Source organism: Melospiza melodia, chromosome 5 (assembly GCF_035770615.1).
Source record: "Melospiza melodia melodia isolate bMelMel2 chromosome 5, bMelMel2.pri, whole genome shotgun sequence".
NCBI lineage: Eukaryota > Metazoa > Chordata > Aves > Passeriformes > Passerellidae > Melospiza > Melospiza melodia.
In genome coordinates this window covers 19,931,343-19,948,026 of record NC_086198.1, presented here as the reverse complement: position 1 = coordinate 19,948,026, position 16,684 = coordinate 19,931,343, and the positions used below count along the sequence as shown (strand labels likewise).

The following is a 16,684-nucleotide window of genomic DNA, read 5'->3' as shown; positions in this document are numbered from 1 at the left end:
TTTCCTGTTGCTACCTACAGGCATATCTTTCTTTCACTCTTGCTCAGCTGGGTGATGTCTCAAGACATAACTGCAGCCTATTTAGAAATATCTTCCCACTGATTTTCCCAGTGGAAGGTTTGTTTGTGAAATCCTGGTTTGAGAAATTGTCAAATGGCTGGACATTTTGTAATTGTAATTTTGGACACCTAATACAGATTTTTCAGATGGCTGTTTTGCTCATCATTCAGCTTTAATTTGTGATAATGTACAATTCAAGGTTCTTTCACTCAACTAGAAAAAGGGACTAAAAAGCAATCTCCTTTTTCAGGTGGCAGAGAATCTAAGCATGGTCATCAATGAGTCTATACATTATTCACAAAGAATATTCAGAGTGTAGTTTTCAAATACAATTAGATTTTCTTTTTGAGCAACTCACTACTTACTCCCCTCAAACAGCAGCCAGGAAATAGCAATGTTGCTGCTTCATAACATGTTACTACAAGCTTGATGGGGTTTGGTCACAGAGCATTCAGCTGATGGCTGAATGACTGGGAAAAAGCCCCTTGTTTTTTACTAAAAAAAAAAAAAAAAGTGTTAGTCCTTATTCCTCCAGAGAAGGTCTTGGACTTGTGACCCAAAGGTACCTAAAAATTTCTGCTTGTGTGTGTGTGTGTGCATGGGAAACTGTCATTTCTAAGCCTGTCTCATGATAGCTGAATGTGGGGTGGTTATTTTTGTTGGTAATACTATCTGTCTCACAGGGGAGAGGAGAAGCCAGCTCTATTTATAGTTCAGATTCACTGTCAAATGCTATCTTTCACAACAGTTTTATAAATGCTGTGTGACAGATTCTAAACTGGCACGAGCAGCAGCAGCAGAAGAGAATTGTGCCAATTCACGTTAGCTGAGAGCGCCAGCAAAACCATCCCGAGGGTCAGGCAGCACCTCAGAGGCACGGAGCAGCCCCCCAGTGAGCCCCATGGAACACCTCTGCCCGTGCAAGTGCTGCTCTGGGTGGCATGAAATCCTGCAGTGCACCTCCAGGGAAGGCAAACAGCCCCTGTGCAGCACCCCAGCTGTGCCCTGCGAGTGACGGGGCTGGGGGAGCCCAGCAGAGCTGGGGAAGGTGCTGGATGTGAGAATACACTTTGCAGCAGGCAGGCTCAGGAGTTGGGCTTCTTATATAACGTTTTATAAACTCATCCTAAAATTAACTCTATTGGCCACCCCCTTGTGCTCAGTGGGAAAGTGTGTATTAGGTGTGCAAAATTAAAGTAATACCATGACAGGAGCAGCCTATTTTCTGTTTTAAACCCAACAGGTAGATAATACAGCAAATTCTTTAAAGCACTTCAGTTTCATAGGAACCTGAGGGCAGTTTTACATATAAATAGGTGTGGATGGGGGTTCAGAGCCCTTGTGTGACCATTTTTTCTTCTCTAAACTGCCATGGATAAGATGTGGAGCTCCAGCAGAAAGGAGAGTTAGTTACGGTAAGTAGAAACCTGGGTGGGAGAGTAAGAGAAAATAACTTATGGAAAATAGACTTGTGAAGTGAGTCTTAGCCAAATGCATGGAAGATTTGAGGTCTGCTTTCCTGCTAGTCATGTCCTGAATCAAGTGAGCTAGAACTAGTGGGAAATACTGTGAAAGCCACATCCCAGTCTAGCCAGCATCCTTGTGGTTCATCTGGTTAGTCACTCAGCTGTAGGAGACATCTGTTAAGCAAACTGTCTTATCTAACAATGCCTTTTTTGTTGCTGGGTTTTTTTAGTGCGTTGTTTCTCCCTTGCCCTCTCTTACTGTGCTGTTGGGAGTGGCTTTTTGTCTTCTACCTCTGTGCAGAGCCAAGATGATAGTCTCTGCAGTGCCTGAGTCAGGCCCATTTGCTGTGAGCTGTTGGCAGTTTCATGGTGGGACAGGCCCAGCAGCTTCTTCTAGAGGTGTTTTCCATTGGCATGGGGAGCATTGATACCACAGGCCCCTTGGAATGCACCTCCTGGACAAGTTTGGAAGCTGAAGGAGCCCCTTGGAAAGCTGTTGTGGTGCTAGATTCAAGCCACTGTTGTTGCTGTTTGTAGCCACTTGCAGATATTCAGGCTGGGACATGCCACTCTCCCTAAGAGCTGAGCATTTAAGTCCCATTGAAAATGATTTACTGGGAGAGGAAAAATGTCCCTCCGGTATAGATAACCAGTGATGCAGACACCCACAAAGTAAAATGAGGTTAGTTTTTACCTTTTTGCCTTTCCAAGCCTATCATCAGCACATCCAGTGATGTTTGGCTTTCTTTTCTTACAGGGAAGGTATCAGAAATGCTGCCTCTGTGGGCAGCAGTGTCATCTCTTCTGCTCTGTTGGACAGAATCAGCCACTCAGATTCTCTGAGGCCGAGCATAAGTCAGCAGACTTTTGGCTTGTCTTCCCTTGCCACAAATAAGAACATTTTCCTCAAGAATTAAGCTTTGTTGATTCACAGAGGTGTAGCATTTGCAAACAATTAAGACTGGGCTTTGATATGGAAGAGCATAGTTTGCTGCTGCAGTTTTGGGAGCCTTTTCTGCCTTTTCATTTACGTAGGGACTGACAAATACATATGCATAATTTCTTCAGAACAGTCAGGAATCAGTGCCTGATCTCACTTCAAATGTGGCTGTTATTTTCAACAGGGAAGTTTTTTTCCATGTCATACAGCACTATAAAAAGGGATGATCAGTTTTGCCTTTATTCATCTGATCAATGTATTATTTGCCTTTATCCATCCTTCAGCATCCATCAGTTTATTCGTGTACCTTCCTACATTGAATTACTTTCTTTTTCTGTGCTCAAGAAGGCATTTAAGTGTGCAAGTAATTTAATCCACACCTGAAAACACTGGAAAAACAATTTCAGGTTGATTTCAAAATATTAGAAGTGTTTCAGTCAATAATCTCTTCTTCCATGGAAGTAAAATAATTCTTGCATTTAGGCCCTAAGGACTTTTCACATACTGTCTTTTCAAAACTGAACTAATTGAATGCTTACTTGGGCACAGTATCAGAACAGAGTTTTAAAGTGTTCTAGCTAATCAAAATCACTCTTTATTTAGAGTCTTTAGTTCTTCATTGTACTACCCAGTGTCTTCAAACCCACTGGATTTTATTATTCATGTTAGCTCACTAATTTATTTTCAGGATTTTCCTCAAAATCTGTAAAAATTAGTAATTCTTTTTTATAGCTAAGAGCATTTTTAGCTACTTTCATTTCCCTCGCAGCTTGACCGTTGCTGTGTGTGTTTACGAGGGAAAAGCTTTTCCTTATTACTTTGCTTCAGGATCACTTCTCAGGGCTCAGAGCTCAATTTCTCAAGGGCCAGATGAAGGCAGGAGGGTCCTGTGTTGCTGAGATGTGCCAGCTTTGGGCTGCTGGTGGCCCTTGTCTCTTGGCAATCACCACTCAGCCCCTGGCACCTCATATCTGGTAAAGACAGGATTGAAGGAAATTGTTAACTGGCATGTACAGTGGCCTGGTTTGCACAACATTTGACATTAAAACTGGCCCTTACTCCATCTGTGTGCTTTGGAGTGGGACCAGGAGCTAAATTTAGCAGGTCCTGGCTCCAGGGCGAGCATGGCTGTCAGTCCTTCCTGCCTGCAGTGCTCATTGTGACCTGCTTTCCTATTGGTTTACAAAGAGGGGAGCTTCCCTGATAGTTTTCATATTTTTGGAATGACATTGGTCAGGTTTGTTCTGCTTTTCTCACTCTTATTTAGACATAAATATAGCATTGCTTCTCTAGTTATTTGGTGAATAAATGCTGCTCAGCAAGGCAAGTAGCTACTTGGTTTAGTAAAAGAGCTGAAAACAAAAGGGATGTTGAAATTCTTATCTGCTTTTTACTATTTACGCCTCCAAAGTAATTGGATACTGGCTTTTAAGTTTTTTCTTCTAGCTAGAAGTTTCTGTCTAGAAACTTGATGCTTTTTTAGAATAAACAGAGCCAGAAGTCTGACTCCAGACATGAGTATCAGATGACCTGCGTTAAGAGTGGGGACTTCAGTGCTGCTGACTTCCAATGTTTTTCCAGACAGTAGCAGCAAAAAGGGCTTACTTCAACTCTGTGTCACCAAGGGCTCCTCTCTGATCCAGTCCAACTCACTCTACAACATCTTTGAAGATAACTAAGTCACCTTCCCAGCTGCACTCAGATCAAATCCCAAACGTTATGGGCTGTCAAGCTAGATAATATTTCTATATTCTTGTCTGTGATGGTAATTTTGCTCATTATTTTCCCCTCTTTGATAAAAAGAGCTAATTTGATACTTGAATTTTAAAGATGCACTGCTCCTCAATTGGTAAATTTTAAGGTATTGGTAAATTTGGTAAATTGAGGTTTTGGAAGAATTTGAGGTTGGTAAAATTGTTAAATTTTATGTTTCAACGTGGTACTGATTTTTGTCACAGACAAAAATACTGATTTTTGTCACAGACCAAACATAACAAGATACTTCCAACTCTGACATTTCAGGAAACTGTTTGTAAAAGAGAAATTTCTTTCAGGCCTTGCTCTGGTTATCAGTGAAGAAGTGACAACTGAAAGGACAACCCGATAAGAGTCTCCTGCTGCACCCTTTCCAACTGAGAAAGGGTCAAGTCAGAGTAGTGCTGCACCCATGATGAAGAAAAACCATGCAGAAAATAACAGACTTCTTTCAAGGGAACTCTGTGCGTTTTTGTGACTCAGGTGACACGTTTCTGTTTCTCCAGCAATGCCATCGGTCCCCTCGTCGCACTCTGGCTTATCTACGAGCAAGGTGCTGTAATGCAGGAGGCATCCACTCCCATCTGGCTGCTGTTCTATGGAGGTGTTGGCATCTGTGTGGGCCTCTGGGTCTGGGGAAGAAGAGTTATCCAGACTATGGGTAAAGACCTCACTCCAATCACACCGTCAAGGTAGGTCCGCAGGTGTCATTGTGGTTGTTTGAACTTTGTGTGTGAGCCAGTCTGAGAAGTTGCTGTATTTTGTTTGTAATGCAGTTTGCTGGATTTGCTGTGCTTTGATTTTAATGATAACCTGGCTTTGACTTCTCCATCTTTCTAAAGAAAAAAAAAAGAAATAAATGAAAAAGGAGAAAAAGAAAGCATGAGAAAAAAAAAGAGAGGAAGGAAAAAGGATAACTCTGTAATACTGAATGTGTTTAAGGCATAGAGGTCTGCATGAACAGGCAGCAGAGTCTTGTGCTCATGACCTAATTAGCGTGGTAGGAGTTGCATTTGGAAATGGCAAGATTACAGTGGCTTTCCCAGTGTGCTTGAGACCATTAAACCCATATGTATTCATTACAGTAATTTTTGTCTTTAATGCCTACTCGACCTCTGCTGGTACTTAACCAAATTACTAATTAGGCACGATCCACAGCAGCGTAGAGTAGCCGAGGTCTTTGACGCAGTGAGCCGCGCAGACGGGGTGCTGCAGATGACTAGCCTGTGCCCTGCCCATTGTTCAGCCCTTTCTTGTCCTCTTAACTTACTCACATGACCAAAAATCAGTTGGAGATAAGAGTCGAAAGAAGAAACGGGTAAGACTTTGGCACGCTGCATGGTATCAGTCCGAGCTGATGCAAAGAGTGATTGTGAAGTGTTTTCTTATGCTTCCCGCAGTGGATTCACTATTGAGTTGGCTTCGGCGTTCACAGTTGTGGTAGCTTCCAATGTTGGACTTCCTGTCAGTACTACACACTGCAAGGTATGCCTTTGCCCAGCGACTGCAGTCAAGGCAGTCTGGACTATTCATCTTAAAATTGTGCTGCTCGAGCCAGGGATAATGGCACCGTGAGGGGAAAGCAGCCGCTGGCAGAGGATGGTTAGGTAGGGGTGCCTCATCTTGGTCACGCCAGCAGCGTGGGAAAGTAATCAAGCTTCCAGAAAATGTGTTGGAGTTGTCACATTAAAGTCACTGAAATTGGCCACAGCATAAACCCCATAGCTGCTGGTGAAGAAGAATAGCGCTTGCAAAAGCCTGACCTCAATTTTAAAGCAAACGATTGCGAGGAAGAGCCTGGTTTCCTCTGATGGTGCCATTTGAACCTGGTCGGGTAACATTTCTCCCTTGTTCAGAGGCTGCGCACCATTCATCATTTTTACTTGACTTTTCTTGATAAGTGCATGGCATGGGATTTCCTGCATATAACTCTTTTACTACAGGTTTTCCATCTGTCTTTTTTTTTTTTTTTATTTCTTCACAGTGGATTTTGCATTGAAGTAATGTGTGCGCTAACGGTACTTGTAGCCTCAAATGTGGGTATTCCAATAAGCTCCACCCATTGCAAGGTATTGGAGTTTGCAGTGATACTATCAGTAAATCACATCACTAGGACAAACCATAACAAAATCTGGGAGATACCGACTGTTGCAGATTGCCTTCACTGTGCCGTGCCCTGCAGACCGTGACCGCAAAATAACGGGGCCCGCTTTTAAAGGCAGTACAGCCAAGCAAAGTCAGCATTTTAACTAATTGCACAAAAGTCTGGACTGTCTTTCACTCCTACATGGTTGTATTGAACTAATATAGACATATTAAAATAACATAGATTCGTAGCCTGTGTGAACCCAGTTACGTGTATTTTAAAACCACCTGTATGAAAAACACTGCTACATCATGAAGCTAATATTTTAATGTCTCTCTTCTTTTAAACCCAATTGTCCTCACTTTTGTGCATTGTAATACAGAATCTGGCCCTTGTAATTAGTCCTTTGAACAAAATACTTTGCTTTTTTGTTTGGTTTTTTTTTTTTTTTTAAAGAGCGCTTTGTAGTATAGATACAGGCTGGGTAATGAGCACAATTTAATTGTGTCATGAAGACATTTGTATAGCTTGTAGACAAGAGGGAGCTTGTGGACATTTACACTACTGGAAGATCATAATGGGAATCTGGAATTTTGTTCCCTGGGAAATTCTCAGGTCAAATATCCTGTCTTTTTTCCTTTTGTTTCTCCATGGACTCTCAAGCTCCTGGATGTGCAGAGCTGTTTGTTTCTTTCACCCTCTGGCAGGATGTGGGGAAGCCCCTCCAAAATCAGAGAACCCAGAATGGCAGTGCCTCTGCATCATTGCACACCACCAAGACAAAGTCCTAAAAAAAGACAGTGCCTGTAGGATTCCCTGCTGCAGCCTGGGGAGCCCCTGGCTGGGGCTGGGGCAGGCAGGTTTCCGGGGATAACTGCTCCATGGCATGGCAGGCAGGCTGGCAAGAAGCCTGGCAGCCTTGCCTGTGACATTGACCTGCTTTCCAGTAAAAGAGTCAATGAAATCCGCACATCCTGCAAAATGCCCAAAGTTGGTTCAATTCGCCTTTTTCTAGTGCAAACCATTTCTTCAGAAAGCCTTCCTCTATTGCAAAATCATTTAGTTCTTTTACCCTGGTGGTCTTTGAGAAGCAGCCAAGACTGAGCTGCTCTGAAAGGCTGTTCAGATTTCCTGGCATTGACAGAACTCTGGTTCCTCTGAATAAGGCAGGGAGGGGAAAAATAATAACAATGTTATCCACTTCTAAAAATGCTAGCCTGAAACCACCTCCCTTTAGGCTGACTGGTATATCAAATGCATGATGAAGAATTTGCCAGGGAGAATAATACAGCTTTGATTATCCCAGTTGCGTGCCTGAAACACTTCTAGCCAACTGTTGTAAAAGAGAAAACATACTTTGGTCCAAACAAATAGACTGAATTTAAAAAGAAAATGTCTTTGAAGCCAGAAGCTAATGAGAGGGGTATTCATTCACTCAATGCAGCTAAAAGCTTGGTCTTTTCTAACTGCAGAGCAAAATAGTTCTTTTTTTAAAAATACTTCCATAAAAGCAGCTAATGTGGTTAGTCTGTGTCTGTTCCCTGTAGCTTGCTGTATCTCATTAGATGGATCATTCTTAATGGGAAGATCCACTTTGCAATAGGATTAGACTGTTCCAGGGATGTCATGTTATTATAACTGACTCTGTGTTTCAGCAAAATGAGATCCTGAGTTGAAAAATCCTAAACAAGCAACACAAGATAAAGCAAACACTTGTAACTGATGTATTCTTGTATTCCTTGCTTTCTTTGAGGGCCAGGGAAGGGATAAAAGAATTGTTAAATATCATTTGGTCCATGTGAAAATGCCTTGCTGAAAGTGCTGTCAAACACCGAGTCAAAAACGCCTTCTTAAAAATCAGCAGAAAAATTATTTTGCCTTAGAAATCCAAAAGAAAACAAGTTTGAGGTGAGCATAATCTTGAGCCTCCAGCATCAGGGATTGGGATTTATTCTTTTCCTCAATATTTGCTCCACTGCAAAATAGCATTTGCTTGAGTGGAACCCTTCTGAAGGGGTGTCAGTCACCTAAGTGTGCAGCAGCTGGATAAACTGATGGCAGATAAGGAGCAGCATGAAACAGATGAGGTGGAGGGAAACCTTTTTGAAGTGAAACAGTAGACTGTAATGAAAAATGGAGACCAAGTCTGAAGCTCGGAGCAGCAGTTTTCAGATCTCACAGCAGATGCGGTGGCAAACTGGAGATTGGTAGCAGGAATAAAAGCATTTAGCTTCTGGGAAATGTTTGTAAAGCCCTCTCAGATCAGGACCTGCCTTTGGTCCTAAACCAGAGCCTTTGGTCTCTATGAGGTGTCACTGCCCCATGTGCCTGTCCCACATCAATGGCCAAGCAGCGTTTTCACTCTCAGTGCCTGCTGAGAGCCTGAACTGCACCTTCATCTTTGCCACAGGTCCAAGAGGAGAGGAAAGACCCTTGAAAGCCTCCAAGTCAAGAGGGCTTGGAGGAAAGACCTTATCTTTTGAGCCTCAGAGGAATTTGTGGGTGTGAATGCAGTAGCCACATTGCTCTGGCTGCGCCAGTTCAACCTCCCCTGGGATTTAGCACTGGAAAGCCAGAGGGTGGGAATGCATTCCTTCCCTTTCTGCTGCCCAGGTGGGCAAATGATCACACAGAGTCTTAGAGTGCCTGTTTTTTGTTCTCAGATTGGAGATTTAGAAATAGGCATTTCTTAGCTGTACCAGAGTGTGTTCATGTAAGATAAAATTAGAGTGCAGCAGTTAAATGCTTTTCCTCTGCAAAAGTGACTTTGCTGAGGTCATTCTGCCAGCTCCATTTTGCCATTATGATTTTGCGGTTTTGAAAAATATTTTCTGTTGCTATGATTGAATTATCATGTTCTGTGTGTTCTTATTATACAGCATTGCACAGGAACAAGAGAGCCAAAAGCATTTCTGTAATGCTTTAAGCAGAGCATACTGAAGGCAAACTGCACTGGTTTCAAACCAATCTCAAAGTAGATACCATCTGAAATTCTACAGAAGGTGTAGTGTGCCTACACCCAAGGATTAGATTCTCTCCTAACCTCTAGTCTATCAAAAATCACTATTAATAAACTAAACTTTAATAATGTTTAAAACAGATTGCCAATGCCATCATTGCTGATACCATTTCAGTTTCAGGAAGGATTTGGGGATTAGCGTACGTAGACTGCAGCCTTGCTCAATAAGTAACACACACCAAATGTAAAGCTGAGCCTAACAGCTGAGCTGCTGAAAACCCAAATGCTCTTTTCTTGGGTTAATACTTTGATGTAGTCACAAGTGTGGGGTTCCTCTTCACCTAAGTACACCTCCACCTCCTCAGCACACTTAGCCCTCCTAATTGCAGAACAGCATATTGATCACTCCAGGAGTATTCAGATGAAATATCCAACAAATGTCATTTTTGGGTCAAATTTTCAACAGAGACCTTATTGTTCATAGAATATCAAGTTTAGTTTTCCCTTGTTCTGTCACAGGCCCCCTAGAGTTACAGGGTCTTCCACAAGTAACTCTTCTCCAAAAAGAAATGTTTAGCAGTAGTTAGAAGCTGAACAGGTGTTAGCAAAACATGCAGATTTTATATCCCCAGCTATCTATCCCTGATTCCCTGTACTCCTGGCATGTATCATTTTCCTGGCTCTGTGCAAGGGGAGCAACCCATCTTTTGATCTCTAGGCAGGGACTGATACTCCCATTAAGAAAATAAGCAGGGAGGCAGGGATGGCACTTCAGGGAGCACATGCCCAGCTGTGTCTTGGAGTTTCCTTACCTTCAAAACAGGACGTTTCTTCCACATTTCTTGCTGCTTTACTGTGCACTTTGAATAGACTTACACTGTTTTTGCTAACAGCATGGAAAGCACTTCCAGGGCGGAAAGAAAATGTAGTCTTTATGAAATTCTTGTATCATTTTTCATTGAAAATGTTTTTCTCAGTCCATTTTTTTTTTCTTAAAAACTGATATGCTGGGTTTATACCTGAGTTTATAAAGTGAAAATACCTTTGAAGGAAGAAAAGGTTGCAGCTTTGCCCATAACACAGTGTGTTTTGTCTACAAAACCACTGACCTACCCAGCTGCCCTGGTGGTAATGTCTTTGAAGGATATCTTGGTGTTTTATCCATTCCCCATGATCCTCTTGGTGTCTGGACAGTTAGTGTGCCCCATAATATAGTCTGGTGCCTTTTTCTGCAAGACAGGATTTTAGTTCTGGATGCTTTGTTTACCTCACAGGGCTCAGATCGATGGGTTTGATGTACTGGGTCTAAGCCTGCCCTGCCTTTCTGCCCCCTGCCAAGGCACCATCGCTGCCACAGGGTGGGCTCAGCTGCTTTTACCCTGCCCCTGCCATCCTGTTTGTGGCCTGCAGTACTGGAATGTGGATGTGGTGTTTTGAGGCTGGGCTGTGAGCTGCACAGAGAGGCAGAACAGGCAGGGCATCCCAAACCAGCAAGAGGACAGGCAGTGGGACAGGAGCCATACTAGCTGTCCTGGCCTGCCCCATGAGATGCTCTACAGCAGAGCCTTAGAAACAGCTTTCCTGGTGTTTTCCTGATTTAAATTGCAATCAGACCACAGTCACTGGACTCTTGCTCTCTCCCCCATGGACTGAGTCAGGTGTAGGGCTGCCTCAGTTGCACTGAAGGCTCATTTAGGAGTTAGCAGGGCAGAGAAAAACTCACCAACATAGTTTATTGCCTTTGGCTGACCCCAAGACCCATGAAAAATAGGACAGCATTGAAAAACAAAGGTTTAAGTAGCCTGGAAGTGTCACCTTCCTGCTACCACACCAGGACAGCGCCATTGTCATCCTCAGGGGCTCCTTTACCTCAGGGCATCACTTGGTATCAGCTGACTGGCATTGGTGTGGCCGTGGGCATGTTACAGGTGCTCAGACCGACCCCTCACCCCCTGCCTCCCTCTCTCTTCCCCACGCTCCCAAGGTTGGCTCTGTGGTGGCCGTGGGCTGGATCCGCTCCAAGAAAGCCGTGGACTGGCGCCTGTTCCGCAACATCTTCCTGGCCTGGTTTGTGACTGTGCCCGTGGCCGGCCTGTTCAGCGCCGGCGTGATGGCGCTGCTGATGTACGGGATCCTGCCTTACATCTGAGGAGCTTCCTCTGCTGGGAAAAGGGGAAATGGCCGAGCTACAGCCCATGGGAGAAGCGTTCCCGTGAAAGAAGCAGTCGGAGAGGATCCATCTTCCATACCTAACTTCTTATCTACTGTACATAACAATGTGTCATATTGGTGACATGGTGATGTGGTGCCATTTCTTATATATTAAAGAAATATATATGCATATAGTAGGTAACAATACCTAAGTTATATCATCAGTGGGGTGAAAATAATTGCCTAGAACTTAATATTTAGTAAAATTTGTACATAGTGTATCATTTTGGTGGCTATTTTTTAATCTTTTGAAGAAGAGTATGAATTAGGAAATGTTTCTTGTCCATTTGATATAAGAAGAAGCGAGGTACAGGACTGCGTAATACATGACTTTTTTAAAAGCTATTAAGATACTGGAACAAAATAAAATGTGCAGAAGTGCTTTTCATGAAATAACTTTGTTCATATCATACTGATTTTCGTGTATCATAGCGTGATGGTTATGGCTGTGTAAATACTTATGAACAGTAACTTTTAAATGGTGCATTTCCCTTATATATTTTGGATAAGAAAGTTTAGGAAGTACCAAAGAAGCAGGGGAATAGCTTGCCGGTATTATGTTGTTGTCTCCACGTGTGTTGTGTTTCCCCACCTCTGATTCAACGTTGTTTCACCGAGCTCTGGCAAGTGAGGCCGGGGTAGTACTGTTCATGTCTTAATGTAACTTTAAAAAAGAAAAGCGCACACAAAAAATTAGTTCTCGTACTTAGTAGGCAGCCCATGGCTCTCCACATTAGCTGATAGTAGACTGACTTCATTCTGTGGGTTGATACTCGAGTATCTCACTGCTCACCTTCTACCTTCCCCCTTCAAGTCTCAGCTCCCGGCTGCCCTGCTGTGGGTTCCTGCGGAGCGCCAGCCTCCCTCCTCCTCCTCTCCATCAGACACAGCGCACTCTCAGGTACAGGAGCGGGGCCTGGGGCACCCCCGCGTGCAGAGGGACGGGCAGCAGCGGCGGGACAGGGCTCAGCCCTGGCTTTGTGCCTGGCGGCCATGGGCGCCCACGGGAGTGCTGATCCATGCAGGGAGGGCGTGAGCAGGTGCTGCCTCCCCCCTGGCAAGCGCCGTGCCAGCCGCAGCCAGCCAGCCTCCTGCTGTGCTCCTGCAGCAGGGAGGGGACGGGTGCCTGGCCCTGTGTGGATGGAGGTTGGATGGTAACCAGCATTTGGGATGAGATTTTTTTCACGGCAGCTCAGGGGAAAATGGCCAGCTACATCCCCTGCACGCCTTTGGAAAGCACATTTGAGTGAAAGTTACTGATTTATGCGTGGGAGGCAAAGGGCAAGGGGTGCCCAGAGGAGGTTGGGAATCTATTACTGTTTAAATGCTGCTAAAATTTTGATAAAATGTTCTTGGTACTCCATTGTGATTTTTCCATTGGTCATTCATACCAAATTTATAATAAAAAGATAAACAGCCCCTATAAGTGCCTCTTGCGTTTCTGGAGTGTTACTCAGCTGTAACGGGAAGGCTCCCTGGGCAGTTAAAGCCTACTCCTTGGCATCTGCCGCCCTTTGTCCTTTGTGTGCCGTGGTCAGTGGGATCAAACCGTGCTCTGTGTGGCGCTGACAAAACCTCCCTTTTCTCCTGCTGTCCTGGCAGCCCCAGAGCCCAGCCAGCTCTGCCCGGGCTCGGCTCACAGGCGTCTCTCGGTCGAGCTTCGGGGGCTCGTGGGCTGCTTCAGACACATTGCCTGGGCACTCGCTGCCTCCAGCTGCCTCCCTCACCCTGGCTCTCTTCCTGAGGCTCTGGAAGCATCCCTATTGCCATGGCAGCGTGCTGCTCGGTTTCCAACCCCTCTGAAACCCTAGAGCTGTGCTATAAATAGTGCTGGCAAATGGGTGGGATGGGTGGGCAGCAGCTGAATGCCCAGAGCAGTCAGTAAATGCACAGAGAAAATTTGGGAGCTGTGGAAAAGGGTGGAAGAGCTCTCCTTATCTTAGCGCTTGCATAAAGAAATGCCTGCCCAGTGGCCCAGCAACTTCCCACCTTGTTTTATCTACAGAGACAAACCAGAGTTCTCTCTCTCCAGTGGCAGGGACGCAGCTGCAGCCCTGCCAGACACAGGCAGCATGCAGAGGCTGTGCCAACTCTGGGGGTATGTGATAATCCCCCAGCACACACAGCTGGGTGTCTGTCAACACACAGATATATAAATAAAACTGCTGTGAAGGAAATGGCTGGCAAGGGAGGACCTCCAAAATATTCCTGCCCCAGCTACAATAACCTTCACTGTGGAGGGAGATGGAGAATCCAAAGCGACTTTCTTCACACCACAGAGGTGTCCTTTGACACCCCAGAGAAGCAGAATCTGCACAACTGCTGAAACATGGTGCAAATATGGGCACAGTTAAAACTCCCTTTGCCCAGGCAGCAATCAAAATGGGTCTGTTTTCAGCTCAAGAGAAGGTGGGCGATTTGCATTTTTTCAGCAGCATCGGAGCTCAGTGGGGCTGGAGAGCTGGGCTTGTTCAGCCAAGGCCTATTTCACAAGCAGATGCTGATAGACCTCGACAGAGACACGGGATCTTGGCACCCTGCAGGGCTGCCCTGTCCCTGACAGAGCTCTTCCCGCCGTGGATCACAGCCACCAGGGCTGCAGCCCTCCTGGGCAGGACACAGGACAGCGGGGCTGTCACCAGGCAGACCTTGCTGCGTGCTGGGGAGGAGTGTGCACAGGCTGCTGGGGCTGCAGGAAAAGTGAACTCAAGAAACAGGTCAGAAGAGAGATAGAAGGCTGATGGAAATATTTGTTACAAGTAGAAAGTGTTTTAGGCAAGGAAATGCAGCCTGAATTTCAGAAACCAAGGTGCCTGCTGGATCTCATAGATCAGTGGTAAATCTTTGACTCCAATAAGCCTGAGGAGAGCCAGCTGGCAGAGTGAAGGTGCTAATAGAATAATTACCCTCATCAACCTCTCCTTCTGCCCCCAGTTTTCACCCCACTACCAGATTTCATGGTTTGCCCTGGGAGTTGCTTTGCCTTTGCATGATGGTTGCTGGGATGGTGCTGGGACATGCCATTGTCACCAGCTCTGCTTGTGCTTCTTGGCAGATGCCCCGTGATGGTGAAGTTGCTGTGGCATGGTGACCCGTGCCTCCTGCTCTGTCCTCCCCAGCAGAGCAGCCCTGTTTTGCCAGCTCCCTGCTGCTGGTCTCCCACCTCCCAGGTGAGTGTGCTCATGGCTGCTCTGCCTGGCCCAACACCCCTTGGAGCACGAGCTCTGCCCATGCTGCAGGCACTGAGGTTTGTTCTGGAGCTGGGCACTAAGTGCTCCTTGTGGGGACATGTGAGGTGAGAGAGGCCAGGAGATGCAGTGGGGAGGAGCATGGGGCAGGACAAAGCAAAGGCACAAAGCCCTTTGTTTGTGGTAGAGAGACCTGGCTTGCTTTGAGATATCCTATTCCAGGCCTGGGAGCTATGTGCTCCTGGACTGCAAGATGGTACTGATGGACAGATCCACATTTTGGGAGGGCAAAAGAGTGTTTGAATTAGTGTCCTGTGCTTTTGCTTCTCTAGAGAAGGTAGATGATGGGGAAAGTGGTTTATTCTGGTTCTGGGTTTCTTTTTTTAAAGTTAAAGACCCTTGGTTTTGTGTTCCTGCTTTTGTGGAGCTTGCTCTGGTGACACTAATGATTGGTTTGATGGAGCATTGCCTCCACCTGCTGGTTACCAAAAAGAAGTCTGAACTGGAGTAAGATTTTTATTGCTAATGTGAAGCTTTGTGACCCTCCTTTTTCTAAGCACTAAAGCAAAGCAGAAATGAATTATACATAACAAAAATGTGGACTGTGCTCTTTCCAGGTGAAAATTGTAAGTACAAACATGTAATTTAGTTATTACAAATAACTAAATCTTGCACACTGAGTTTTATTTCCAATATCTTAGGTTCTAGGAGAAAAAGGTTGCACTGAATTAAATTACACTTTCATTCTGATTGATACAAAAAGATTTTTCTTCTACTTGTCTTGCAAAAGTAACCAGTATGTCACTTGAGTTCTTAAAATTAGGCTTTTTTTTTTTAGCATCACTGAACTTCTACACTGGTCCTATTTTAGCACTGTATTGATGAGCAAACACTTTGTCCAGGGGTAGCATTATTATACCCCTTATTCAACTATTTGCAGTTTTCAGAGGGGTATTATTTTTCCAAAGTGAAATAGTATTTTTAACTTGAACAAATATGCTGTGCTGCTGCCAGCTTTCAGGTGCAGAGGTTTTTTCTGTGAGAAGGTGAATGTAAATAACAAAAGCTTGTTTCCTTCCTTAACTGCAACCAGCTTCAAAACAAAGAGCCTGGAAGCCAAGCACAAACAATGTCTGAGTTCCATGGCTCCTTGCATCTGCCCCAGCTGACAATAAACATCCAACTTCAGGAAGATGACTTCTCATCTGATAAACCCTAAGTTCAAGGATGTGACATGTGTTACTGCAGTGCAAATATTTACTGTAGATCATTATTCATTGCTGTGCTTCAGGAAGAGCAAAAGGAGTGGCAGGTGTCCAGCTGGTGGCCAGTCCTCTCCATTGCCCAGCTGCAGCCAGCCCCTGGATGGACCTTCCCACATTTTGGCACAGTGCATGCCAGGGCCTTTGCTGGGAGCAGCTCATGCAGCTTACAGAATTCAAGCTGCTGCTGAAGAGCTTGTTCCTGGTCTCTCATTGTAAGGACAGTGGGGTTCTCTGCCTCTGAAAGCTGACTTCATTCCCTAACTAGGGATACCCCACCAGTCCATATCCTTCCCCTGGCACAAAGGGAGAAGCTCCTTGTACCTGCAGATCAAGTTCTCAGTGTCAGGGAAAGGCAAGGAGGGTGTAGTACACTGCTCTTATGTGAAACAGAGAGATGGCTCTGAATGGAAAGCACTAAAGCATTTTTTGATGATGCTAAAACTGCTTTCTGACTGTGAGAGGATTTATCAAATGTTTTGCTGGAGGGGAAAAATATAGGAAGGTTAATCTGAAAATGTTACCTTGCTATCTTGATGTACTTTGTAATGGATGATCTTCTCTTGATCTTGCAAGACAGTGTTGAGAATCCTTTTAATTCCTATGGAAAACAGGCACTCCTGGAACTGCCCAAAGTTTCTGGTCTGAATAATTTTCTGTATGCCTGATTCTTCCACTCATTCTTGCTTCTCATGGAATCCTGGTGATCTCTGTAATGGAAATTTCATGTGACATGTCTTTCACACTCATGGGCTTA

General features: G+C 44.7%; 1 protein-coding gene across 7 annotated transcripts in view; it reads left to right on the top strand.

The window, feature by feature from the left end:
• Positions 1–12,903, top strand: part of SLC20A2 (solute carrier family 20 member 2) — a 56,880-nt gene extending 43,977 nt beyond the window's left edge. For 5 of the 7 annotated variants that reach the window (XM_063156493.1, XM_063156495.1, XM_063156492.1 and 2 more), the window contains 3 exons: positions 4,728–4,913; positions 5,622–5,706; positions 11,251–12,903. In XM_063156493.1, the coding sequence (XP_063012563.1) occupies positions 4,728–4,913; positions 5,622–5,706; positions 11,251–11,415 (436 nt within the window). In that variant the 3' untranslated portion in view covers positions 11,416–12,903. Of the gene's footprint in view, positions 1–4,727; positions 4,914–5,621; positions 5,707–6,205; positions 6,291–11,250 lie in introns of all 7 variants that reach the window. The other 2 variants (XR_010027760.1, XM_063156497.1) reach the window with 2 other exon arrangements.
• Positions 12,904–16,684: the final 3,781 nt, after the last annotated feature.